The following is a 25,493-nucleotide window of genomic DNA, read 5'->3' as shown; positions in this document are numbered from 1 at the left end:
TAATGACCGGGCCCTTTTTTGTTTTTTTCCTTCTCCATTTTTCACTACCCACCTTCAAAAATGTGTAATTTTTTTATTTTCTTATGAAAAGAGCTGTGTGAGCAGCTATTTTCTGCATGACAAACTGCACTTAATAGTGATAGTATTTAATATTCCATGCCATGAACAGGTAAGTGGGGAAAAAATTCAAATGTAGTGAAATCGGTGGAAAAACGCATTTTGTGCTCTTGGTTTTTACCTTAGCTTTCACAGTGCACTCCAAATGACAAGTCTTCTTTATTCTTTTGGTCTGTATGATCATGGGGATACTAAATTTATATGGGTTTTATAGTGTTTTAATACATTTAGACAAAGTAAATCTTCATTTTGCCATCTCCTGGTGCCGATAACTTTTTCATACAGAGCTGTGTGACATGTCATTTTTTGCAAGATGAACTGACGTTTTCATTGCTATGTCCCATTGCTAAGGGTAGGTTAATTTTAACATTGAGAGTTAGAATATAAAAATTGGAGACCTATTTTTAATGTCCAGGCAGAGGAAAGGAGTTGGTCACTTAGGATTTTATGGTACAGGACACCATCCATTCTCCCATTGGTGTGGTGAAGTAGTACTGTGCCCTTAGTAGAGAAACAACTCTAAAACATAATAGGGTACTTTTACTAAGGACCTTGCACAAATTTTTTGTCAAACTCTGCACATTCTTTTCTGTGCAAACTGCCTGTATATGTATTTAAAGGAAATCAACCACTTAAAAAAAAAAAAAAGGCTACAAATACTCACCTTTGCTCCTCTTCATCTTGATCCTGGCGCTGTCCATCACTAGTCTTGACACGTCGGTATCACCTAGAAAAGAAAGTTATAATAAGCAGTACGGGGGCAAGATGTCTGATGCTCTAGGCTGCTAATGATGCACACCCTCGCCACCTCCCTCTCTGCTGGGAGAAAGAGGTGCGGCGGCATGTGTAACTAGCAGCCCGGGGCACCAGACATCTTGTCCCTGCTGTCCGTGGTGCTTATTATAACTTTCTTTTCTAGGTGATCCTGGGTTGTCAAGACTAGCGACGGACAGCACTAGGATCAAGATACAGAGGAGCAAAGGTGAGTATTTGTAGCCCATTTTAAGTGGTTGATTTCCTTTAAGAAGTGTTTTGCGCCACATGTGTCGCACACTACTCATTTGTGTCGTCGCTGCACTATAACCAACGCAACACAAAATTCTGTACATAAAGGAGAATTTTGGTGCACAGTCGGAGTGTGTGCCAAATTTATTGTGTGTTTGGCGATAATCTGGGTCTGGTAGGGCAGAGGATAACGTTGGCACAGATGTTACAAATGTCTATTGGTAATGTTAATGGCTTTTTTCTTTAAATATTTTCTTCATTTTTGCAAATGCTGGGGACATGCCTTGTCCTTCCCCTCCATGGTTTTATGGTGGCAGTTTTTTCCAAAAAAGGAGCACCCAAAAAAGTTGGTGCACTCTGTCTGAGCAGTGCAGGGAGCGGCAGATAAATAAAGAATGGACCCCAAAATTGACCCCATGAATTGGGCGCACCCTGCACAATTCACAGGCTAACTGTATAGATTGTTTTTAGTAAATGTGCCACAATGTTTCCTCTTTCATAGTGGGGACAGTGTTCTTTGGGTAATAGTCAGGATTTGTCTTCCTCCAAAACATGGCAAGTTGAGTATATGCCAAAAAGCAAAATTTTTGGCTCATCTGACCTCAACACCTTTTCCCAATCATAGAATCATCCAGGTGTTCTTTAAATACGAGCGCCTCATCTCTCCAGCGGGAGCACCCGCTTTTCATCCGTGCCTGATGAAGGTCTGAATTTGTAAGACTGAAACGTTGCATAATAATAATTTTTGTTGGATTGCTATACTGTTTATTCTGGATTAAATAAATTCTCCTCAATTTTTGATCTATGAGGAGTGCCAAGTTATCTTTTCTCTATATATATATGGTGTAGTAACCTACTTGTGCACCCATATACTCCGAAACATCGAGTGACGTGTATTTTTTCCAATACGTCTCACAAAAACCTCCACGCTTAGCATCTCTATTGCCAGGATCCTTCCAGACCTGGTGGGACTAATGAGGGTTCAGTGGCCCCACAGAAAAGGGTGGTACATTAAAATCTGTGTCCTCATCATCCTCAGTTTCTCCCCATTCTCCTTGCTACCCTCTCTGATGTCAGAGATCTGATCCAACCTTATGGGGCTATTTTATCTCATAAAATGTTCTCTGGACCAATGCTCTTTGCCTGCCATTGTACTGTACTTAGTAGACCACCTGTGTTTATTCTTTCTTCTGGTATCTTTGACCCTTTGCCTTGGGCTATCCAGTTGCCTAGGAAATTCTTACTACATTGTTCTTTTAGTACAACATTTGTTCTTACTCATATTTGGTTACTATCCCTCTTCGTTGTAATGTTTTGCCTTTGTTTCCATGTTTGTACTTTGGCGCAAAAAGGAAATGTTGACCAGTTGTCACTTACCACTTAAGGTAAGCTGGCAAATTAGGCAGGGATAGTTGGGAAGGGGGTTTAGTCTCAGTGCCCAGTCTTTGTCTGTTCCCAGACATTACACACAGCATAATACTGTTATGCAAAGTTAATTATGTAGAGCATAGTTTTGAGTCATTTCAAGAATAATAAAAAATGATCAACAAACACTTATCGCTACTATTTGTGTTTTAAGAACTTAGTATGTTTAATTTTAAAAAGACAATGAAAGAAGTATGCATGCTGTATATATATTAAATCACTACAATACTTACCCTACAAACAGTAGAAAACTGTTGATCGTTGCCTGCTCCAATTACAAGGTAACCATCCTTTGCTTTAAATGACTGAAAAAAAAAACCATCAGCATAAAAATATGTTCAAAGAATAACAAAATGTTACAAAAATGTTTACTTTGCAATTTATATTTTCATTATTACCCTGAAAAAATATCCTTCTGGTTAAAGATGTTGGGCTTACTACAAACACTGCTTAGCAATGATGATCAAAGTTCACATAAGGCTGTGCCTTAAGATGAACTCCGCAAGTGGATAAATTCCAATTGTTTTTGTATGGGTTACTATAAAAGTATCTTAGTATGTTTTTTTGGGAAGACACAAAATGCAAAGTACTCTCTAGTACATTAAGTAATTTAGTAAGTTTGAGATATATATTTATATATATATATAAAGAAAGCGGGCAGCACTCCGTTGTAGATAAAAGTAAAAAAGTGTCTTTATTCCATAGTGAGCAACTGTGACAGCGACGTTTCGGCTCTGCAAGAGCCTTTCTCAAGCCATTCAAACAGTGAAATGGTGGCCATATTTAAATACAACAGGTGATCACATGACAAATTGGGATACTCCCACCATTTTTGTATAACTGTGATATAATGCATATTACATAGTCAAATTACATATCGTGAACATTAAACATAGTGCACAATGTAAAATACATGTATATGTATGTGATAGACATTAAAATTGTGTTATATATAACAAACAGCTTTATTAGTGACACAGATTAGTCCAGCCATTGGTCTTGTCTGTGTAAAGGTGCTCAAGTGCTTCTGTGTTGACAGCAATGCTTCCCAGTTGTTTCCACGTGTCGACCTTCCCTGATCAGCAACAATGTACTCCGATACATGTAAAAAAAATTTCTTTGAAAAAAAATTTTTTTTGAAAAAAGGAAAAAAGGAAGAAAAATGCTACATGGAACGCAAGCTGAGCGCCAAAATGTGCGCATAAAAAATATGTCGCACGGTGGGACACACACTATGCGCCTGGTTCTGCGCATGTGTATTATGCCCCAGCAAGAGCGTCTGGTGCTATGGAAACTAAAAATGAAAATTTATCAGATAAAACATAGATGATTCTGGAATGCAATATTCATGCAATTTACATAAAGGAAAAGTCCACGATGTGTCAGCCATAAATCAGGACCAATTGGCTGTGATAACAACCATGTTGGATGCACGTTGATATTGATTCACCAACGATTGTATAACTCGCAAATATAAGGGACGACCTTGCTATATATATTCAGCAAGGTCGTCCCTTATATTTGCGAGTTATACAATCGTTGGTGAATCAATATCAACGTGCATCCAACATGGTTGTTATCACAGCCAATTGGTCCTGATTTATGGCTGACACATCGTGGACTTTTCCTTTATGTAAATTGCATGAATATTGCATTCCAGAATCATCTATGTTTTATCTGATAAATTTTCATTTTTGGTTTCCATAGCACCAGACGCTCTTGCTGGGGCATAATACACATGCGCAGAACCAGGCGCATAGTGTGTGTCCCACCGTGCGACATATTTTTTATGCGCACATTTTGGCGCTCAGCTTGCGTTCCATGTAGCATTTTTCTTCCTTTTTTCCTTTTTTCAAAAAAAAATTTTTTTTCAAAGAAATTTTTTTTACATGTATCGGAGTACATTGTTGCTGATCAGGGAAGGTCGACACGTGGAAACAACTGGGAAGCATTGCTGTCAACACAGAAGCACTTGAGCACCTTTACACAGACAAGACCAATGGCTGGACTAATCTGTGTCACTAATAAAGCTGTTTGTTATATATAACACAATTTTAATGTCTATCACATACATATACATGTATTTTACATTGTGCACTATGTTTAATGTTCACGATATGTAATTTGACTATGTAATATGCATTATATCACAGTTATACAAAAATGGTGGGAGTATCCCAATTTGTCATGTGATCACCTGTTGTATTTAAATATGGCCACCATTTCACTGTTTGAATGGCTTGAGAAAGGCTCTTGCAGAGCCGAAACGTCGCTGTCACAGTTGCTCACTATGGAATAAAGACACTTTTTTACTTTTATCTACAACGGAGTGCTGCCCGCTTTCTTTATACTACTACTGGAGGACCTGAGGCCCGGTCCTAGGTTGCCTGCACCCAATTTTCTTTTTCTTTTTCTCTGAAGGTTTGTGCTGCTTGGACTTTCTTTTTGTATATATATATATATATATATATATATATATATATATATATATATACACAGTACAGACCAAAAGTTTGGACACTTCTCATTCAAAGAGTTTTCTGTATCTTCACGACTATAAAAATTGTAGATTCACTCTGAAGGCATCAAAACTATTTATTAACACATGTGGAATTATATACTTAACAAAGTGTGACACAACTGAAAATATCTTAAATTCTAGGTTCTTTAAAGTAGCCATCTTTTGCTTTGATTACTGTTTTGTACACTCTTGGCATTCTCTTGATGAGCTTCAAAGGTAGTCACCTGAAATGGTCTTCTAGCAGTCTTGCAGAAGTTCCCAGAGATGCTTAGCACTTGTCATCTAACCTAGCAACCCACCACTCTCCTTCCTGGTCAAATAGCCCTTACACAGCCTGGAGGTGTTTTGGGGGTCATTGTCCTGTTGCAAGAATAAATGAAGGTCCAACTAAATGGAATAGCATGCTTCTGCAAGATACTGTGGTAACCATGCTGGTTCAGTATTCTTTAATTTTGGATAAATTCCCAGCAGTGTCACCAGCAAAGCACCTCCACACCATCACACCTCCTTCTCTATGCTTCATGGTGAGAACCAGGCATATAGAGCCCATTCGTTCACCTTTTCTGCATATAAAGCTTTAATTTATGAAAATTGGACAGAAAAAATTTTTTAGGTGATAATATAGCAGAAAATATTCTATCAACAAAAAATAATTCCCAACTTGTAACGCACATCATTTTCTTCCATTATCTCAAAATTCTGGAATTAATCAACAGTTTAAACATTTGCCAAATGTATCAACCAACATCAGTAATTATGACAATTATCAGAAAATTAACATTACACTTTTTAGCCTAAAATTATACGTTCAAACTATTGCATGGTTTTAGTAAATCTATGCGCCAGGTTTTACACAATAGGTAATGGATCAATTATGGAGCAGGAGTAGCATCCTCTGTTAGTTTGTACATACATGAATTTCATGAGTAACATCAAGGACAGGGTGTAGTGAAATAAGAAGATACTGGGAGCTATACAGGGTTAGGGTAAACTCCATCCTCTAGTGAAGACAGTAAAAGGCATCTTAGTACCTAGTATCTCTTTCTGTATCTTTAGATTTTAGAATATAGGCAGTGTTTTCTGTAACTTAAGGAATAGTCTAGAATACTGTAGTACAGTTGAAGATTTATGTAAAATAAAGTCATAAACCCCTATGTCACCCATCTTATTTTTTTAAATTACAGTTTCTACCCCTAAAAAACTCACACAGTGGACTTTTTTTCAGAGAACATACTAATCAATCAGAGTGGGGTACATTTATCAAGATTCCTAAGTGTAAGAATGTGCCCATGGCAACCAATTATAGCTCAGTTTTCATTTTAACAGTGCTCATGAATATGTTAAAAGGGAGCTGTAATTGGTTGCCATGGGCAAATAAGCACATTCTTACTCTTAGGAAGCTTAATAAATCACCAGTGTGTTTCTCTCTATTGTTCATTTGTCTAACTGTTCTTAAAGTACAAATCACAGACACACATTGTGAAAATTATTTTACAATTTATTTTATTTATTTAGAAATAATAAAAGTTAAGTTTTACTCACCCCAGCAAACTATTTATTATTTGAGCTCTGAGCAGGGGACACCATTTAGACTGCGCTAGTCATCAATCTTATTTATAAACTCAATATACTTCTGCCCCTCTCTCAAAATATTTTTTGAAAAGTGGTTGTGGCGTGGAGGGGCACAGGATGCCCTTGCACACTACATTTGCTATAGCCTGAAAATGATTAAAATACGAACATTATGTACTTAACAAACTAATCTTGCCTGCTTAAACTGGCTGATCTTTACATGCATGTTGCTATATTCAGGCTAGTGATGGGTGCACGTGGAGATGGAATTTTCCAAAAACTATGGACGGCTTAGGAGTAGATTTCCTATGAAAATAAACTGTCCAGGCTATCACTTTGCTTGCCTTGGCAAATGTGTCTAACTAGAGCACAAGTATAGAAATAGGTCTTGCCAAGCATATGCAGTAGTAATTCTCTCATTTGTGTGGTTTCTGTGATGTGTGGGAAAGCAGGTCATTCCTAATGGTGTTGTAAATTTAAAAGACCAAAAAGGATTATGTCATATTTGCCAAACAAAGCTGCCTCGTGATAAATGCAGGCGTTTCTGCTTACTATGTAGCTCTGCACAAGGCTCTTTGATGGCTATTTTAAGGTTTCATTTTAAAAACAGTGCTTTAGGACCGCTGATAAAGCAGAAACATCATTAGCAACACATTTATCATTTAAACCTAAAAGCCGAGGCTATGATTTCATATCCTATCTGAAGGTGCTCACACAAAACACATGCTACTACAATGTACTATCAAGCTGCACAAAAGGCCATCTATGTTCAGCCCACACACAACTCATGGAGATTTTGTTTTGATAAACATAACTATTGCATCTTATCTCAATTTGTGGTAATCTTCAAAAACAAAGGATGACCAAAGGGTCGTTTCTGTTCAGCTTTAATCCACCAAAGACTTGAATTGTACAATAAATTCAGTTTATAAGCATGCAACTCTTGTTGATCTAAAACTAGTAAAAAGAAAAGCCTGCATTACTACAGTTAATATATGCAATAAATATATCTCTTCACACTTTATTCTATTGCAGGAAGTTCCTATCTACTAGCAAAGTTATTACAGTTCTGAGACAACGGGATTTACTGTGGACCAAAAGCTACGCATTGAGACCACTTACATAGCTCTGCAGTAAATTTGTTATCATTAAGTGAGACAAAAAGAATTTATTGTAACAGCAAGTGACAATTGTCACATATGTACTTGCAGAGTAACACTGTTTCTAGCAATTATAAGACTTATAAATGCAAATTTTCACAAGTTTTTCATCATGTATGTACATTACCAGATATCTCTTAACTTTATAAAAGGGTTGTCTTGGGTTAATATTATTTGCAAAGTTGAGAAGAGGAGATTTGCCTAGTTACATTGCAGTCAACATTGCGTTTATGCAATTTTAACACATATGTTAACATTGTGTTAACATATATGTGTTAGCAACTGTTAACATATATGTTAACATCAAGTTGATGCTTGTGTTTTGTAAATGCAATGTTGACAACACTGTAATTAGGCAAATCTCCTCTTCTCAGCTGTTGTGATGCAAACTAAACGCAATGTGTGAACACAGCCAAAAAATGCAATGTGTGAATACAGCCTAAACTTTATTCTATTCATTGCCTACAGTAACCTATCAAAGCTCAGAGCTCATATTAATGACATGTGGCAGAACAGCAACCAATAACGGCTCAACTTCCAACTGCCACAGCAGCAGCAGACAATGGCTCCTGTATATGGTGGTTATCATAATACCTCATATTACCTCACATATTACTTCAAATCTTACCTCACACATTAAGCTGTATTATACTCATTACCTATCGTAAGCAATAACAGCTCAGAGCTCATATAAATGCTGTGACAGAATAGAAGCTGAGCTGTGATTGGTTGTTTATTGCCAAAGCAGACAAAGGCTCCTGTATATGGTGGTTATCATATTACCTCACATATTACTTCACATCTTAACTCACAGCTAAGCTGTATTATACTCATTGCCTATAGCAGTGGTGGTGGAGGTGCCGGAGGTGGCACTCAGAGTCCTCTGAGTGGGCACCCAGGCTGTTGCCCCAGAGCAGAGTTAACAAGACAGACATTGAAGGCCTTCGTGGTGAAACCCCACGGATCACAAGAACGGGGGGTCCGATGTACCCTCGTTGAACCACCGAGATGGCCGGAGCAGTCGGTCGCACATCTCTATGAAGCTGACAGACATTGCTGAGCGGCATACTCTGCAATCTATGTCAACTCCATAGAGTTGACCGGGGCAGCCTGGCCATGAACTACGGCTGCTCCGGCCATCTAAGTGGACCCCCGTTCTAGTGATCTGTGGGGGCATCCTGGTCTACTTAAGACCAGGGCCGGTTCTAGACAAAGTGGGGCCCTGGGCAAAACTAAAAGTGGGGCCCCAAAATAAAACTATTTTATGACCAGTCACAGTCAGCAAGAGGCTCCTTTAGTATGGTAAAACAAACTGTAATATGGGAGAATTTTATAGGAGATAGATAGATGATAGGGAGATTTATGGGCAGCATGGTGGCTCCGTGATTAGCACTACAGCTTTGCAGCGCTGGTCAACATCTGCAAAGATTTTGTATGTTCTCTCTGTGTCTGCGTGGGTTTCCTCCGGGTCCTCCGGTTTCCTCCCACACTCCAAAAAATTTGAGGAGGGGAACCGATATTTTCTGAAAGCAGACACTTGCCCCATTTTCAAAATTGCATCAAAGATTTTATAGACATAGGCGCCTTCATGCAATTTTGATTCAAATTGAAACATTTTATTAAAAATACTTAAAATTTGACTTTGATGGCAAAAAATTTGATCCAAACAGAAAATATTTACCTTCACATCTCCTAAATGTAATACATGGACATTTGTAGAGTTCACAAATGTGCCCTATTGATATGTTCACATGAATAAATCCACATAATATCACTAAAACTGTAATAACTAGATATCTGCTTTTCAGCTAGACATTTTTAGACAGTCACAACCTGCAAAATATATATATAAAACAGAATAAAAAGTAAAGGCGCCATAAAACCTATAGAATTTTGAAAGCAGACAACCAGGCGATGCATTTGGCAATTAACATTCAAAATGTCCTCTAAAATATGTACAAATCCAGAATACTCTACTTTCCTAAAAAAGTAAGATGTGAGGAGATCATACAGACCCCACATGTGTATATTCACCAAAACATGCAGCAAAGGGAACTGCAGAAAATTCACACAGATCTATCATTGTCTGTTCCTTACACAATGGTAACCCAAATAAATAACTATATATCCATAAACCTCTCTAATGAGATAATAAAAGTCACGTTTAGATGTGCGCCATTGTATTAGCCGCACAATAACAGAACCCTCCGCGCTTCATAAGAATGAGAGTGAGAACGTCATAACATAGGTGTAAATAATGGAGGATGATGGGAAATAAAAACTTTATTCCAGGACATGTGTGTGTTTTTGGTGTTACATATAACTTTATGGACATGTTCTGGTCGCGGTGTAGTCACATTAGGCGAAGAGGATTGAATGTTCATCGTATCAGTCAATTTTCCCAACAAAAAATAACTATCACAAAATAAAAGGGAATAAGAGAGAATGGGCCACATTTATCACTTTTGTGCGCATAGGTGTAGTAGTTGTGCCTAAATTCTGGTGCACTGTTTTCCAGAATTATCACAAGCTACAACCATCTGTGATAAGGTAATTTCCTGCCTCTTATTAATCACTTTACTTTAACACAGTTTAGGCACAATTTTGGCACAGTTTCGGCGCAATGTTAGATTCGGGCACTTACATGTGATCCTGCTACAAGCTCCTCTCTGCTTCTCCCACATCCCAGAATGAAGATAACACTCACAGCAGCACCCAGGTGTGTGACACCCAGCACCCAGTGACCTCCTCAGCAGGGGATTCTCCTGGAGGGGATCCCCCAGTGCTGGTCTCCTGCTGCACCCCTGTAATTCTGCACAGTATCCCCCTCCACTGGTGATACTGTGCAGAATGACATGGGGGACACTTGTCAGTACTATGTGCAACATTCTGTAAAGTTCTCTTCTCTCTTGCTGTGAGCTCAGGATTCTGCAGAATGTTTTGTAAATAGAAGGTGATGAAGTGTAAATAGAGTCTGCAGCTCCTGTCTGCAGAGTATCTAATGACTGTATTATCTGTACTAGTGTCTGCAGAGTATCTCATGTCTGTATGATCTGTTCTAGTGTCTGCAGTGTCTGGATGAGCTTTTCTGCTAGAAATGAGCTGTTCTGCAAAGGGGCTCAGTGCTTTCTTCTCAGTTAACGCCAGCTCCGGGCTGGAGTGTTTTTGCGCCCGTTTTTGCGCCTAAATGAAAAGTCGCAAGTGATGAATATCATTAGGCGCATCAAAACATCTGGATTGCTAGGATAAATGAGGGAAAGCTGGTTATTTTTTGCTGCGCAGCTAGCATTTAGTTGCATTTAGTCGCAAAAATGGCACAAAAAATGGTGCGCCTGAATGAAAAGGCGCAAAAACAACAGAAAAAAACGATTGATACATGTGGCCCAAAGTGTGTTCTTAGATTTGCATAGAGAAGGGTTAAAAACATGAATATTAGTTGATATTATCCCTTCTCAAAATGTAGTACTAGTAACATATAAAGTGAATATTTCCATTATCTGTGAGGTGCAGCAGCTCCTGTGTGCAGCTAATTCTCCCTGCAGCCTGATGGCTAAGAATCTGGAGATGGGGGAGACACTTCAGAGGGCTGTATCTCTGGTTCTGTGACTCATAGAACCTCACTTCTTTTTTCCTATGAAAGAAGAGAGTCTCCTCTTTTATATGAATCTAAATTTGTGTTTCTAAAATGCAGAAAAACTGAGATATTAACTGTTAAACTGCCGTCGGAAGTGATAATTATATATAAAATATGGCACCTGATATTCTCACTTTAAACCTGAATATCTCTGGATCCATAGCACCTAGAAACAAAATTCAAGATTCATTTGAAAGAAGAGATTCTCCCCTTCTCCTGGGCAATTGCCACCTTTGCCTACCCATAGCGCCGGCCCTGCTTAAGACTACAGGAAGAGAGAGAAGTTGTGAACAGGGTCAGATTATAATTGGACCTCCTGCTCTGGGCCCCATGAGAATCTTCACATAGGGGGCTCCCAAGAGAAGCTCCAATAGAAATTAAAATTTCCCCTTTTGCTGTCAGCGATATTGGGGTTCTCGGGACCTTAAGAAGAATGGAAAAAGTTACTACTTGAATTTTTGCATTGGTGCCTTGCAATACATAAGCAGGTTTTGGGTAACAGTTTGGGAACCCGGACTATTAAAGGTTCGCCATCACTGGCCTATAGTAACCTGTCAAAGCTCAGAGCTCATAGTAATGACCTGTGGCATAACAACAACCAATCATGGTTCAGTTTCCAACTGCTACAGCAGCAGGTGGTTAACCTGGTGGTTAATAAGTGGATTCTGGAAAGTGCGGGGGGAAAATTTCGGCTCAAAACCTGGTCTAAGATGTTCCCCGAGTTACAGAGAGCGGCTGTGCAAAATTTAGTGACTGTAAACGCGAAGGTGCAGATTCCTTTAGCGGACATACATACATACACACACACACATACACTCAGCTTTATATATTAGATAACACTGAGGACAAGACACATTGGGGCAGATTTATCAAGCAGTCTGAAAGTCAGAATATTTCCAGTTGCCGATGGCAACCAATCACAGCTCAGCTTTCATTTCATCAGTGCTCATGAATATTTTAAAGGGGAGCTGTGATTGGTTGCCATGGGCAATTGGAAATATTCTGACTTTCAGACAGCTTGATAAATCTGCCCCATTATGTTAAGTAACCACAGTTCACTCATTCAAATGAATCCAGATATTGTACAGTTTCAGCACTGTTTAACTTTTGGTAGTTTCTAGGTGGGGGTTGTTCCTAGGTGTCTTGGATTCTGCATACTTTTAGTGCCTGGAAGATTAGACATAAATTGGATGCCCCTAGAAATACACTGTCCCTTGCAAGTCACCCCGAAATGTTGTAAAGTCAATCCTTATTAAACTCCAAAATATTCCCTAGTCTATAATCCCTAACACCCCCATGTGCTTATTGTATATACAGCACCACATGTTATATTATATATGGCTCCCACATGGTTATATTATATAAGCCCCACATAGTTATATTAAATGCAAACCCCTGCAGATTAATTATATACGGCCACCCTCACACCCATGGATTTATTATATGCAACCGCCCCTCACCTACCATGGATTCATTATATATAGCCTGCCTTCCCCCATGGATTAATTATATACAGCCCCCCTCACCCTCCATGTGAAACATCCCCCACCGGGGCCTAGCCTTAAAGGGGAGGCCTGGAGTCAGCCGGGGCCCGCTGTACCGGAGTGGCTGGCGGTTGCGGCCTATTGTCACGCTATGGTCACGGTGCTTGGTACGGGGAACCGGAGGGCTGTCCTACAGCCTGGCAGGTCTCCAGCAGGGTGGTGTTGGCAAGAAAATGATATGGGAGCGGCTGCTATAGCGGATCTCCCTGGGGCAACCCCTTAATGTCCCGAGTGTGAGTCTCTGTGGAATGGACAGGGTGCCGGTGATGAAGGCAGCCGTATTAGCAGGGACCAGACGGAGGCAGAAGTTGAAGCAAACAACTTACAGTTTATTGCAACCGGCAGGAACTGCAGAAAACGTGCCTTTAACAGGTAGATGGAGTGCCGAGATGTGAGTTGGAGGGAGCCTCAGGAGATAGTTCACCAGCCTGGATGGTAGAGGGCAGGCTGGGTGGCAGCTGTGTCCTTATAGGAAGCTTCAGCTTGTCCTGTAGAGCTTCAGGTATCACCCTTGAAGGTAGGAATGATACCCCTTTCCTCACTACACTACTCTAGTCTAATAGCTCCACTCTTCAGAGGCAGGGGCTAGGCTCTTCCTGCTCTGGTATGGGCCAGACTGAGATTACTCACTCACTCACTGATTCTCCTACAACAGAATCTCTCTCAACTAGAATCCTTGCTGAAAGAACTCTGGAAAGACTTTCTCCTGGAATCCTCCAGAACACTCCTGGGCCAGAGGTTTTATTACTTCCCCTTGGTCAGGTGGTGGCTGCTCCTCCAATCACATCTCAGCTACAGAGCACAGGATGTAACACAGACATTGGTTGACATAATTACATCATACATTAACATCTGCCTTGCCAGGCAGGATTAACCACTGCAATTTCCCCTTGATCCTATAAGGACCATGTAGTGTAATGTGATGTTACCTACAGATGGGACGTATTCGCAAGCACTACCTCGCCATTGCATCGGCGAGGGTGTTGCATACCCCGGGGGCAATTGAAAGAGCCGCCCTCGGCTCGACTACAGTTGTTTTGGGGCATAGAGGGGGCTAAGGGCACTTCTAGGAAGTGCAGGCTATGTGAGGTGTAGGGACAAACCGCCCATGGTCCTGGAGACAGGCACCTGGGTTGGTGTCGGACTAAGACAAAAATGTAGCTGTATGACAGTTGGTCGCTGACGCCATTAAACCGAACTGTACAGTAGGAAAGGTGTGGTGTCATGTCCTGTAATCCACTCCTTGCACCAAGGCCTGTATATTTGTTTGATCAACGCTTCTTCCCTGGCGGCAATTATATGGTGTCTATCTGCATAGCCTGAGCATATGCGACACGAGTACCTCCTGACTGGTATCCTTACCCATGTATGGATGGCATCCAGGTGCTATCTTTGTAACACCCCCGGTCCCCGAAAGACCCGCAGTTTACGGACTACCCCCATGTGCAAACCTCAGTTTGAGGGATCAGGTAGCGGTCAGTGTTTTACACAAAAAGACGGTCCGACACAGCCACACTACAACCTGAAAAGCCTATGAAAGGGTTAATGCATACTACTGGCATATATTGACAGTGTGCAACAGGTTAATTCACATTGGCTTAGGAGCCCAATGGGTACGCATCTTAAACGTTACAAACGTTACAGAGGTAGAGAGGCTACTCAGGGTAGCACGATAGTAAATGTCTCTTTTCCTGCAAAGAAAAGGCATAAAAAGGTGCAAGCAGAATGTCCATACCTAAAAAGGAAGGCATTAAGTGCAAAATAATAGTCAATAGACATGGCAACTTTTCCTCAAGATTGGCAACAGTCTCTCAGAAGGCCTCCAATAGGAAAGTCCATCTTCTGGGCACAGCCCTTGATGTGGGGAAAAGTGCAATAAAGTTGCAAAGGGTCTCCTCTTTTTGGGTAGAGGGACAGAGTCCTTTGATGACATCTCTGCTGTGGCAGAGGAAGGGTGCTATCATAGCACATAATCTCTTGACTGAGATAAATAAGGGTGAGAGTCTCAGGACTGTCTCTGGCTCTTTGGGGAAAATGGAAATATACACAATATTTACATAGGGCATAGTACCTGTAGAGGGCGACAGCCCTTCAGGCCTTACTCCGCATCTTCGCTGGGTTCCACAGGGACAGGATCCAGAGTCAATAAGGAATCCTGTGCTTCCTCAGCGGGAGTAGGTGCCGGCTGGGGACACCCGGTGGCAGCAGTGGATACTGCAGGTGCAGCAACATCCTCCGGACCTTCAGGGGGAGGAGCGCTGTCGCCCGGGGTGTCGGCTGTTCCAGCCGGGGGCTCAACTGAGCCAGGGACCACAGAGGGGTCCAGGAAGAAATAAATGGGAACCTGCGGCAGCGCCGCAGCTCCTTCCGGCTCCGGTTCTTCTGGGGCCGGGTCATCACCCCACTGGTAGGTGACAATTGGAGAAGAGGGCCTAGTGGAAGCCTCCGGACAAGGCTCACCAGCCGGGATGTCCTCACCCACGGAAGAGCCGCGGGACCTGGCTATGCTCCCAGCAGGGGAACCGTTGGGGGTGGCGCCCTGTATCATGCCCGGCCCATGGATGGCAATGGGACCCGTACTCACGATTACCGTGGATGGGGCATTCACATGGGTCACCGCCCGGGGACTCGCAGCCGAGGAAGAGGAGGTGTTCGGGGACTCCGGCCACTCGTCGTCCTCATACCAGTCATCCTGCGGGTAGTAGCGGTCCTCGTCAGAGTCGGGGATCCGGATCACACCAGCCGCCCAGGGTCCACGCGGTCCTTCCTGCAGGGAGAACTCTATGCACTCGCCTGGCTTGAGGTTGTGCTGGCTCTCCGGCAGATCAGGCCTCTTGACGGACCGGCGGGGTATAAATACTTCCCGTCCGGTATAGTCCTGGGTAGCGAAGCCATAGCCCTTCCGCTTGTCGAAGAACCGGACCATGCCGGTGGTGCGATTCTTCTCGACCCAAGCTCCAGCTGTAGATCGACCGGCCATGTACCGCTGGGCCTCCTTTTCTCGGCGTCGCTGGTCCGAGACAGCGTCTCGGAGTCGCCGGCGGGCGGCCTCACCTCGGCCTCGAGGCTGCGGAGGTGCCGGTGCTGGGGCTCGTGGCTCCGGTGCAGGCTCGGATCTCCTGGGGCGACAGGTAGGTGCCGGAACAGGAGCAGGAACCACCGGAGGGTCAGGAACCACCCTAGCGGGGCTAGCAGGCCGCGTAGCCGGAGGGGTAGACCTCGGAGCAGGTGGAGCGGTCGTACTAGGCCCAGGCGTTGGCTCCGCCGGAGTCGGGGCCTCTCCACGTGGCGCCTCCACGTGGGCCCGCGCTACCGGGATGGCAGCCGGGATAGGGACCAGGATCCGCCCGGGAGGAATCGGGTAGTGCGTCACCGTCTGGTAGCAGGTCCGGGTGACGAAAGCCCGAGTAATTCCTCGATGCAGCCGATGTCCAGCGGAAGGTCGTCGGACGGGCTGTGCAGAGACGACCACCATCGTTTCAAAGACTTCGTAGAAGTCTGGTCGCTCCACAGGAGGGAAGGGCGGAGGACCCCACATGATGCAGTCCTCACCGCTCAACATCCACTTGAGAACTGGCGCTTCTCTGAGGCAGGGCAGGAAGTCCGCCTCGGGCCAGGGGGTGGAGTCTGAGTCCTTCCCGCCAAGAGCTGTGGCGGGCTCTAATTTTTCCTGCGCCACAGGAGGCGGGGTTCGCGCCATTCGCGCGTGGGTGGAGCTTTGTGCGTCATCTGGATTTCCCGCCAGTGAAGGTTTTGGCGGGCTTGAATTAGTTGCTGCGCCACAGTTTCTGAGGTAAAAATCTTTAGGCGCGGCAGCGCCGGATGTAGCAGAGCTGGTACAGTTCTTGCAGGGATTAACCTCTGGAGTGCTGGAGCGCCGCTCTACAGCACGTGGCAGCATTAACACAGTTCAATCCAGAAACTCACAAGTCCTTCGGCCTAAACCCGGATGGCAGCAGGGTTAGGCAGCACAATCTTTTTCCAATAAAGGAAAGTCTTTAAAGCCGTAATAAGGCACAGAAGTATCAATCCTGTTCGTGACGCCACTTGAAACATCCCCCACCGGGGCCTAGCCTTAAAGGGGAGGCCTGGAGTCAGCCGGGGCCCGCTGTACCGGAGTGGCTGGCGGTTGCGGCCTATTGTCACGCTATGGTCACGGTGCTTGGTACGGGGAACCGGAGGGCTGTCCTACAGCCTGGCAGGTCTCCAGCAGGGTGGTGTTGGCAAGAAAATGATATGGGAGCGGCTGCTATAGCGGATCTCCCTGGGGCAACCCCTTAATGTCCCGAGTGTGAGTCTCTGTGGAATGGACAGGGTGCCGGTGATGAAGGCAGCCGTATTAGCAGGGACCAGACGGAGGCAGAAGTTGAAGCAAACAACTTACAGTTTATTGCAACCGGCAGGAACTGCAGAAAACGTGCCTTTAACAGGTAGATGGAGTGCCGAGATGTGAGTTGGAGGGAGCCTCAGGAGATAGTTCACCAGCCTGGATGGTAGAGGGCAGGCTGGGTGGCAGCTGTGTCCTTATAGGAAGCTTCAGCTTGTCCTGTAGAGCTTCAGGTATCACCCTTGAAGGTAGGAATGATACCCCTTTCCTCACTACACTACTCTAGTCTAATAGCTCCACTCTTCAGAGGCAGGGGCTAGGCTCTTCCTGCTCTGGTATGGGCCAGACTGAGATTACTCACTCACTCACTGATTCTCCTACAACAGAATCTCTCTCAACTAGAATCCTTGCTGAAAGAACTCTGGAAAGACTTTCTCCTGGAATCCTCCAGAACACTCCTGGGCCAGAGGTTTTATTACTTCCCCTTGGTCAGGTGGTGGCTGCTCCTCCAATCACATCTCAGCTACAGAGCACAGGATGTAACACAGACATTGGTTGACATAATTACATCATACATTAACATCTGCCTTGCCAGGCAGGATTAACCACTGCAATTTCCCCTTGATCCTATAAGGACCATGTAGTGTAATGTGATGTTACCTACAGATGGGACGTATTCGCAAGCACTACCTCGCCATTGCATCGGCGAGGGTGTTGCACATGGATTAATTATAGGCATCCTCCCCACCCCCTATGGATTTATTATATGCGGCCCCCTCCACCCCCATGGATTAATTATAAACAGCCCCCTCACCCCAATGGATAATTATATACAGCCCCCATCACCCACCATGGATTTATTATATGAGTCCCCCCTAACCCCTATGGATTAATTATATGCAGCCCCCCTAACCCCTATGGATTAACTATATACAGCCCCCCTCCCCCCCATGGACTAATTATAGGCAGCCCCCCACCCCCTATGGATTTATTATATGCGGCCCCCACCACCCCCATGGATTAATTATAAAAAGCCCCCTCACCCCAATGCATAATTATATACAGCCCCTCTCACCCTCATAAATTAATTATAGGCAGCCTGGTCCCCCCTCAGACCTTATGGATTAATTACATGCAGCCCAGTCCCCTGTCACCACCCAAGGATTAATTGTATGCAGCCCAGGCCCCCAATGGACTAAATGTGGTCAGTAAAAAAAGAAAAAAACAGTAATACTCACCTCAGTACTCAGGTCCAGCCAGGACCTGTCTTAACACTTAATGGCTGTTTACTTCAGTGGTGTACAAAGTAATCATGGGGATCCTAGCAAAATGTAGGTTTAGCCCACACCACCACCACATAAATAGTTTAACTGTAATATTATGAAAAGATCTATAGCATTTGGGGTACAGACTCATCTCTATATTCTACTGCCATACTATGAACAGCATATATTAAAGGGGTATTCCAGGAATAAGCATAATTCATATACAAATGGGCACTCAAAATATAAGCTAATGTGTAATTAGTTGTTATTTAAAATTTTGCTCCCTATTGCAGAAAATGCTGATGACATAGACTGTCATGAAGAATTAAAATGCTACTGGTCCTTTAATCAGTCCGTTAATTTCCTCTGCGCGGAGCAGACACAGGAGAGTAGATGGCCTCTGGTCACATGTCCACATCACATGGCCTGCACCTGCTTGGGCAGGTCATGTGATCACCACTACGTTTGGCTGTAATCGGTTAGTTGCAGGGCATGCAGTATGGCCAGTGTTTTGGTGATGGCAGTTACACATCATTACTATGGTGACAGAGAAAGAAAGTCTATTATATCATCACTGGGAGCAGGGCATGAGAGGGAGGAGGAGTTACTGAGAACTAAAGGATCATGGAACTTGTAGTTTCCAGTGTATTTCCAATGTATTTAAGCTCCATTTTGTGACTAATGACATTGAGTATTGTTGTATTCATTTATTTAAATCATCATGGGTTTTTCTGTCAGACGTTCATATTCCCGGAATACCCCTTTAAGGAATAACTACTGGACACACACTGGGAAAGATTGGGGCTGTGGATACAGAGCTCCACTTCCCCTCCCAGAAGCCAGCATCCACAACACCCCTTCAATAAGCTGCCATCTTGTAGACAGGGCTACCACAGCCATTGGAACCAAAGAGGCACTACAGAAAGTTAAGTACAAAGGTAAAGCTTTGTCAGTACAATTCTACACATGGTTTACTTTAATGGGACACATTTGAGTGCACCAGAAAAGGTCACACAAGGATCTATCATTCACTGCCAAAATCTCTAACTTTGGCTCGCAGTTGATCATGTCTTTCACAGCACTCAGTTAAGGTGTCCAGCACACTTTCATGTAATCCTCTTCTTCCTCTAGTTCTGCTTATTGAGGTTCCTGCTTTAGAATATGTACATGTTCTATAAACTATTACAACATAAGCAAAGCATTCTCATTGTCATCCAGGTATTGATACGCTGAACTCATATTTCAACACATTGCAGTATAGAGTGTTGACATTATTAAAACAGAACTTACCTACATCTTTTGCTGGTTTCAAAAGGGTCTTTAGAAATCGAACAGATCGCAGACTGAAATTAGTGTATCGTAAATGTGACTTACCAGTGCCAGAATTTATTTTTATATGATTGTCTGATATAATTCCATATAACACACAAATAAATAAAAGAAATTGTAAACATATTACATATCCCCACATCCTAAAATTCTGTATATATTAACCTTGTAAAAATAATGCATTCAGTGAAAGCCATAATGAGAAAAAACATTGAACCGTCAACATTTACATTTTTAACACAAGATCAAAAACAATATAAGTTTTGTATATTTGTGTTCGTACAAACTTAAAGAATAAAGATACGGCGGGGGGGGGGGGGGTATTTATCATAAGTTGGCGCTTACGCGAGCGTATGTTAGCCCTGCCGCATATCCGATGCAGCTGGATACACTAAGGGGCTTAGGCCTCTTGATGTTTCCGGTGGCCAGCTGGAGTAGAAATAAGCACAGCCAATGACTTCTCACCTTTGATAAACTGCATAACAAACTCATGCACATGAATGTGGGGAAGCTGTAGATCCTATTCCTGTGTTTGGGGACTGTGCCTTCTAGAAATCTTTGAGAACATGGTGCCACATGGATGACACACAGTTGACAAGTTGCTATTGTAAGAGATATATTCCTCTGCAGAAGTGATTTTGGACGAAGGGGACGCCATCTTTGTCTCAGCCGGGGAGGGGGGGGGAGGTATGTTGACCAGTGTCAGCTATATTGTAAAATGTCTATTCCTCTCATGATTAAAACTTCATTTTGTGTGAACTATTTAGAAATTACTGTGTCTTCGCTATTGCTACCTTATCTTTTCGGCAGCTTCTCTGCTTGTAGGGCATGTTGTGACTTATACAAAGCTAACACAAGGACAATTAGTATAAAAATTCTGTTTATACGAGAACAGGCCTCTGGAAGAAACGGTGTAGATTCATAAACATTTTGGAAGAATGTTTTAAAGAGGATGTCCTGGTATATTCGTTATGGCCAATAGCATTGTAGTATTTTATCACCTTTTCACGCCCCTATGCAGATGATTTTCTGTGTTTTATATATGTGGCTGTGCGCTAATAAACATTGTGAGTTTTGCATTTTCTAAGAGACTGGTTGTCTTGGTTCCTGCTCTCATCCCGTTACCGGTATAAAAAGGGTTAATACGAAAGTCACCTTACAACAGATAAGGACTGTTTTGAGTCCAAGAAAAAAATCTCTTACACTATTTAACACAATCATGTGATCCATCAAAGGGTTGGGGCAAGCTAGTGTTGAGACAAGCTAGCTGATGCCCTCTGTTTGTGGGGGTAAAGGGGGCAGATTGAGGTTCTCAGTAAGTGTAGTAAGAATTGCCATCCTTTCAATTGCATCTGCAGTAGACACAGAAGCAGATATAAGTAGGACGAGAGAGGGAAAGGCATGGCACTACTATACTACAAGAGCAGCTAAAGAATGCCATTTCACATCCTAGGAATAAAGAGAACTTTATATTTTACTTCTGCACAAAAAATGTGGTTTATTTTCAATATTTTGGAAACCCTTCTTATTCACTTGTTTAAATGGCAATGCGATAGCTAATTTTCAGATTCTTATTTAGACACAGTGGGACATTTCTTCTTGGAAAAATGAAAGAAATATAAGGGCCGTTTCCAAGTTCTCCGTTTCCTAGACACATTTCATCAACAGGTATCGAGTGACCAAGTAAGCTTTTCAAAAAGTTTTTCTCTGTTAGAAGTGGCTTAGTGAACAGCAAATAAAATATATCATACCATCATATGAAATCCTAAAATCAAATACTGTTCCCAGGAATAATATATTAAACGAGATATCCAAACAAGGGTGGAGGTAAAAAAAAGAATTCAATAATTTGATCATTAAAAAGTATATATATATATTTTACATAGTTTAGAATGTAGCAATACGAAATGGATTAAGGTTCTAAATCATTATTTAATATAGGAGTCTAAAATGGGGTTCTAGAATAATATTCTACATATTTTTGAATGTAGCACTACGAAAGGGATTAAGGTTTTAAATCATTATTTAATATAGGAGTCTAAAATGGGGTTCTAGATACAGGTAATTAGGATAATTCATTGTGTGACTTTATTGTAATTTATTGATATGTTTAGATATGGTCGAGAGTAAACCTTTTGGAATTAAGTAGAAAATATAATATTTAGAGATATGAGATAACAGAATTCTGGTATATTATGTATAGTAAACTGCTGTTATAAATATACATCTTGAACAGCCAAGAGCCAAGAGTAAAGAGGCACTGCACTTTTGGAAATTGTTTATTGCAATTTTTTACTGTAATCCACTGTACGACCTTATTGTAATTTATTGATATGTCTGAATATATGTTGTTGAGAATAATTCTTTAAAATTAAGCAGGAAATACAATATATAGGGATAGGAGATAACAGAATCCTTTTTATATTATATCGAACAGCCAAGAGCAACATTTGGAAATTTAATATAGGAATAAGGATAGGTAGAAATAGATGAATATCCTCCTGCACCGATGTACCGTAAATATGAGTAGAATAGAGCATTAGTATCCTCATGTAGTGAATGGAGCACATCTGCGAGTTGATTGGCCAACACCCACGTGATTTTGAAGAGCAGGTTTGTGGGTTTGCCTTAAAAAATCCCTGTCATTGGACGATGGTTAGAAACCATTAGTTGATTCCCACGTGGGTTAGGGAAACCAGCAAAAAAGAATCCACAACACACAGGTACATTTGGAATTGTTTCTTAAAAAGATATAGATATATTGTGAAGATTGAATTATTATTCTTATGTATTTTATATATAAGTTGTAGTTTATGTTGGACGTTGAATATGTATAAATTAGACTAGAGGCCCCGGAAGAAGCTGAGAGGTGAAACCCTGGGTCGGGCGGAGATTGGCGTCCTCGTGGAAAATAATTTTGATATGCGCATTTTTATCTTTTTACGTGAGTAGAACCTGTAATAAAAGCTTTTAAAATTCTGAAACTGTCTACACTATGTCTGGATATGTCTCTTATACACAATGAATGGAGGAGACTGGGACAGAAGTGAAAATATTGCGGTTTCTTGTCTGAATGGTGACTTATTCCCGAAAGTGATCTCTTGTGTTTGGAATGGTTCACAAATAAGGAGGAATTGTGCAGTGATCGATGTTGGAATTATGAGCTCCGGTCATTGAAAAAATAATTCCTAGAAATACCCGGACCTGTTTCTTGTTAAGTGGGTGGGGCCAATTCTGAATAGCTTCCACTTTATTCAGTTAGGGTTTAATTTCTCCACTTCCCAATATGTAACCCAGGTACCTGGTTTCGTCCATTCCTCGGGCACATTTATTTGGATTAATCGTAAATCCAGCCCTTCTTAGAGAATTCAGGACAGCCTGAAGCTTAATGAGGTGACTTTCCCAGTCATGACTGAAAATAACAATATCATCAAGTACGCTGCTGCATATTTCCTGTGTGGACATAGAACCTGGTCCATGGCTCTCTGGAAAGTGGCAGGGGCCCCCTGCAACCCAAATGGCATTCAAATGTACTGGAAACTTCCCTCAGGTGTGGAAAAAGCAGTTTTTTCCTTAGCCTCTTTAGACAATGGAATCTGCCAATATCCCTTAGTAAGGTCTAGGGTGCTGATGTACCTGGCTGGCCCTAATTGCTTAATTAGCTCATCCACCCTGGGCATGGGGTAAGCATCCACTGTGGATAGCTCATTGAGTCTGCGGTAGTCGTTGCAGAATCTCCATTCACCATTTGGCTTTGGCACTAACACTATGGGGCTGGACCACCCACTTTTGGACCTCTCAATCACTCCAAGTTCTAACATCCTGAGGACTTCTTTGGAGATTACCTCCCTACGGGCCTCAGGGATCCTGTATGGCTTTAAATTTTCCCTGACATGAGGCTCTATGAGGATTTCAAGTTCTATCACATTAGTACAACCAGGGCTTTCTGTGAAGAGATCCTTGTTCCTCTGCAGTATTTCCCTACAATGTTGTTTTTGGGAAGGGGATAAGGTCTCTGAAATTTTTACGGCTTCGATGGCTGACTCCGATTGAGTCACTAGACAAGAAGCCTCAGAGGGGTCTCTCTCCTTCCAGGGTTTGATCAGATTGACATGATAGATCTGGAAGGGCTTCCTCTTCCCTGGCTGATGGACCCTATAGTTGACCTCCCCAACCTTTTCCGCTATCTCATAGGGCCCCTGCCATTTTGCTAGGAACTTGCTTTCCACAGTAGGGACTAACACCAGTATGCGATCTCCTAGATGGAACTGTCTCACACGAGCAGATCTATTATAGACCCTGGCCTGTGACTTTTGGGCTTGGAGAAGATGCTCTTTTACAATTGGCATCACCCTGGACATCCTTTCCTGCATCTGAGCTACATGCTCAACCACACTCTTATATGGTGTAACCTCACTTTCCCAAGTTTCTTTTGCCACATCTAAGAGACTTCTGGGGTGCCTGTCATAAAGTAATTCAAAGGGTTAAAACCCGGTGGAGGATTGGGGCACTTCTCTAATTGAAAACAAAAGATACGGTAAAAAACAGTCCCAGTCTCGCCCATCCTTCTCTACCACCTTTTTCAGCATGGCTTTCAGGGTCTTATTGAATCGCTCCACAAGACCATCTGTCAGGGGGTGGTACACTGATGTGCGCAACTGGGTGATTTTTAACACCTTACACAGTTCCCTCATCACCTTTGACATGACTGGGTTCCCTGGTTCGTTAAGATCTCCTCCTGTACGGGAAAAAACATAGAACAACTCCCTGGCAATATTTTGGGAGGAGGGGTTCCTTAGGGGGACAGCCTCGGGGTAACGTGTTGCATAATCCACAATGACTAGGATGTACTGATGCCCCAGAGCTGACTTCACTAAGGGTCCTACCAGGTCCATTGCTATTCTTTCAAATGGGACCTCAATAATTGGCAAGGGAACCAGAGGGCTGCGGAAATGTGCCACTGGGGATGTGATCTGGCAGATAGGGCAGGATTGACAGTAATCTCTGATTTCCCGGTAACAACCTGGCCAATAGAATCGTTGTAGTACCCTCTCAAGTGTTTTGTCCACCCCTAGGTGACCTCCCAACACGTGTGAATGGGCCATATCCATAACCATACGTCTATATAGCCCTGGGACTAGTAGCTGCTCCACTATCTCATCCCTTATTTTAGTCACCCGATATAAAAGGTCCTGATTCAGGGCAAAATGTGGGTACCGGTTGTCTGCCCCAGGTTCTTGAGCAGCCCCATTTAACACTAACATTCTCTAGCGCCCTTTTTAAGGTCATGTCCCGGAGTTGGGCTGTGCAAAAATTTTCCCTGGATACATTTAAGTCAGGGACAGCTGCCTCCTCTGAAGTTGAATCTTCCTCATTCTCCCCTATTAGGACATTCAGAGGAAACCCTGGTGTTTCCTCAGGATTTCCATCAACAGAGTTGACTGGGTTCTCTGGGGAACTTTGCAAAGCTGCCTTGGCCCATAGGTCCCAGAACAGAGGGCAATCACATCCAACAATTACCTCATACATCAGTTGTTTAACAACCCCCACATTGTGCAACACAGTACCCTGGTCTGTCCCAAGCATAACCTGAG

General features: G+C 42.6%; 1 protein-coding gene across 3 annotated transcripts in view; it reads right to left on the bottom strand.

Moving 5' to 3' along the window:
• Positions 1–25,493, bottom strand: part of SUGCT (succinyl-CoA:glutarate-CoA transferase) — a 570,063-nt gene that overhangs the window by 373,167 nt on the left and 171,403 nt on the right. For all 3 annotated transcript variants that reach the window (XM_072153333.1, XM_072153331.1, XM_072153330.1), the window contains one exon: positions 2,781–2,852. In XM_072153333.1, the coding sequence (XP_072009434.1) occupies positions 2,781–2,852 (72 nt within the window). The remainder of the gene's footprint in view (positions 1–2,780; positions 2,853–25,493) is intronic.

This window comes from Engystomops pustulosus, chromosome 5 (assembly GCF_040894005.1).
Source record: "Engystomops pustulosus chromosome 5, aEngPut4.maternal, whole genome shotgun sequence".
NCBI classification, from domain to species: Eukaryota; Metazoa; Chordata; class Amphibia; order Anura; family Leptodactylidae; genus Engystomops; species Engystomops pustulosus.
Note: the sequence above shows the minus strand (reverse complement) of the source record. Positions and strands in the feature narration are given on the sequence as shown.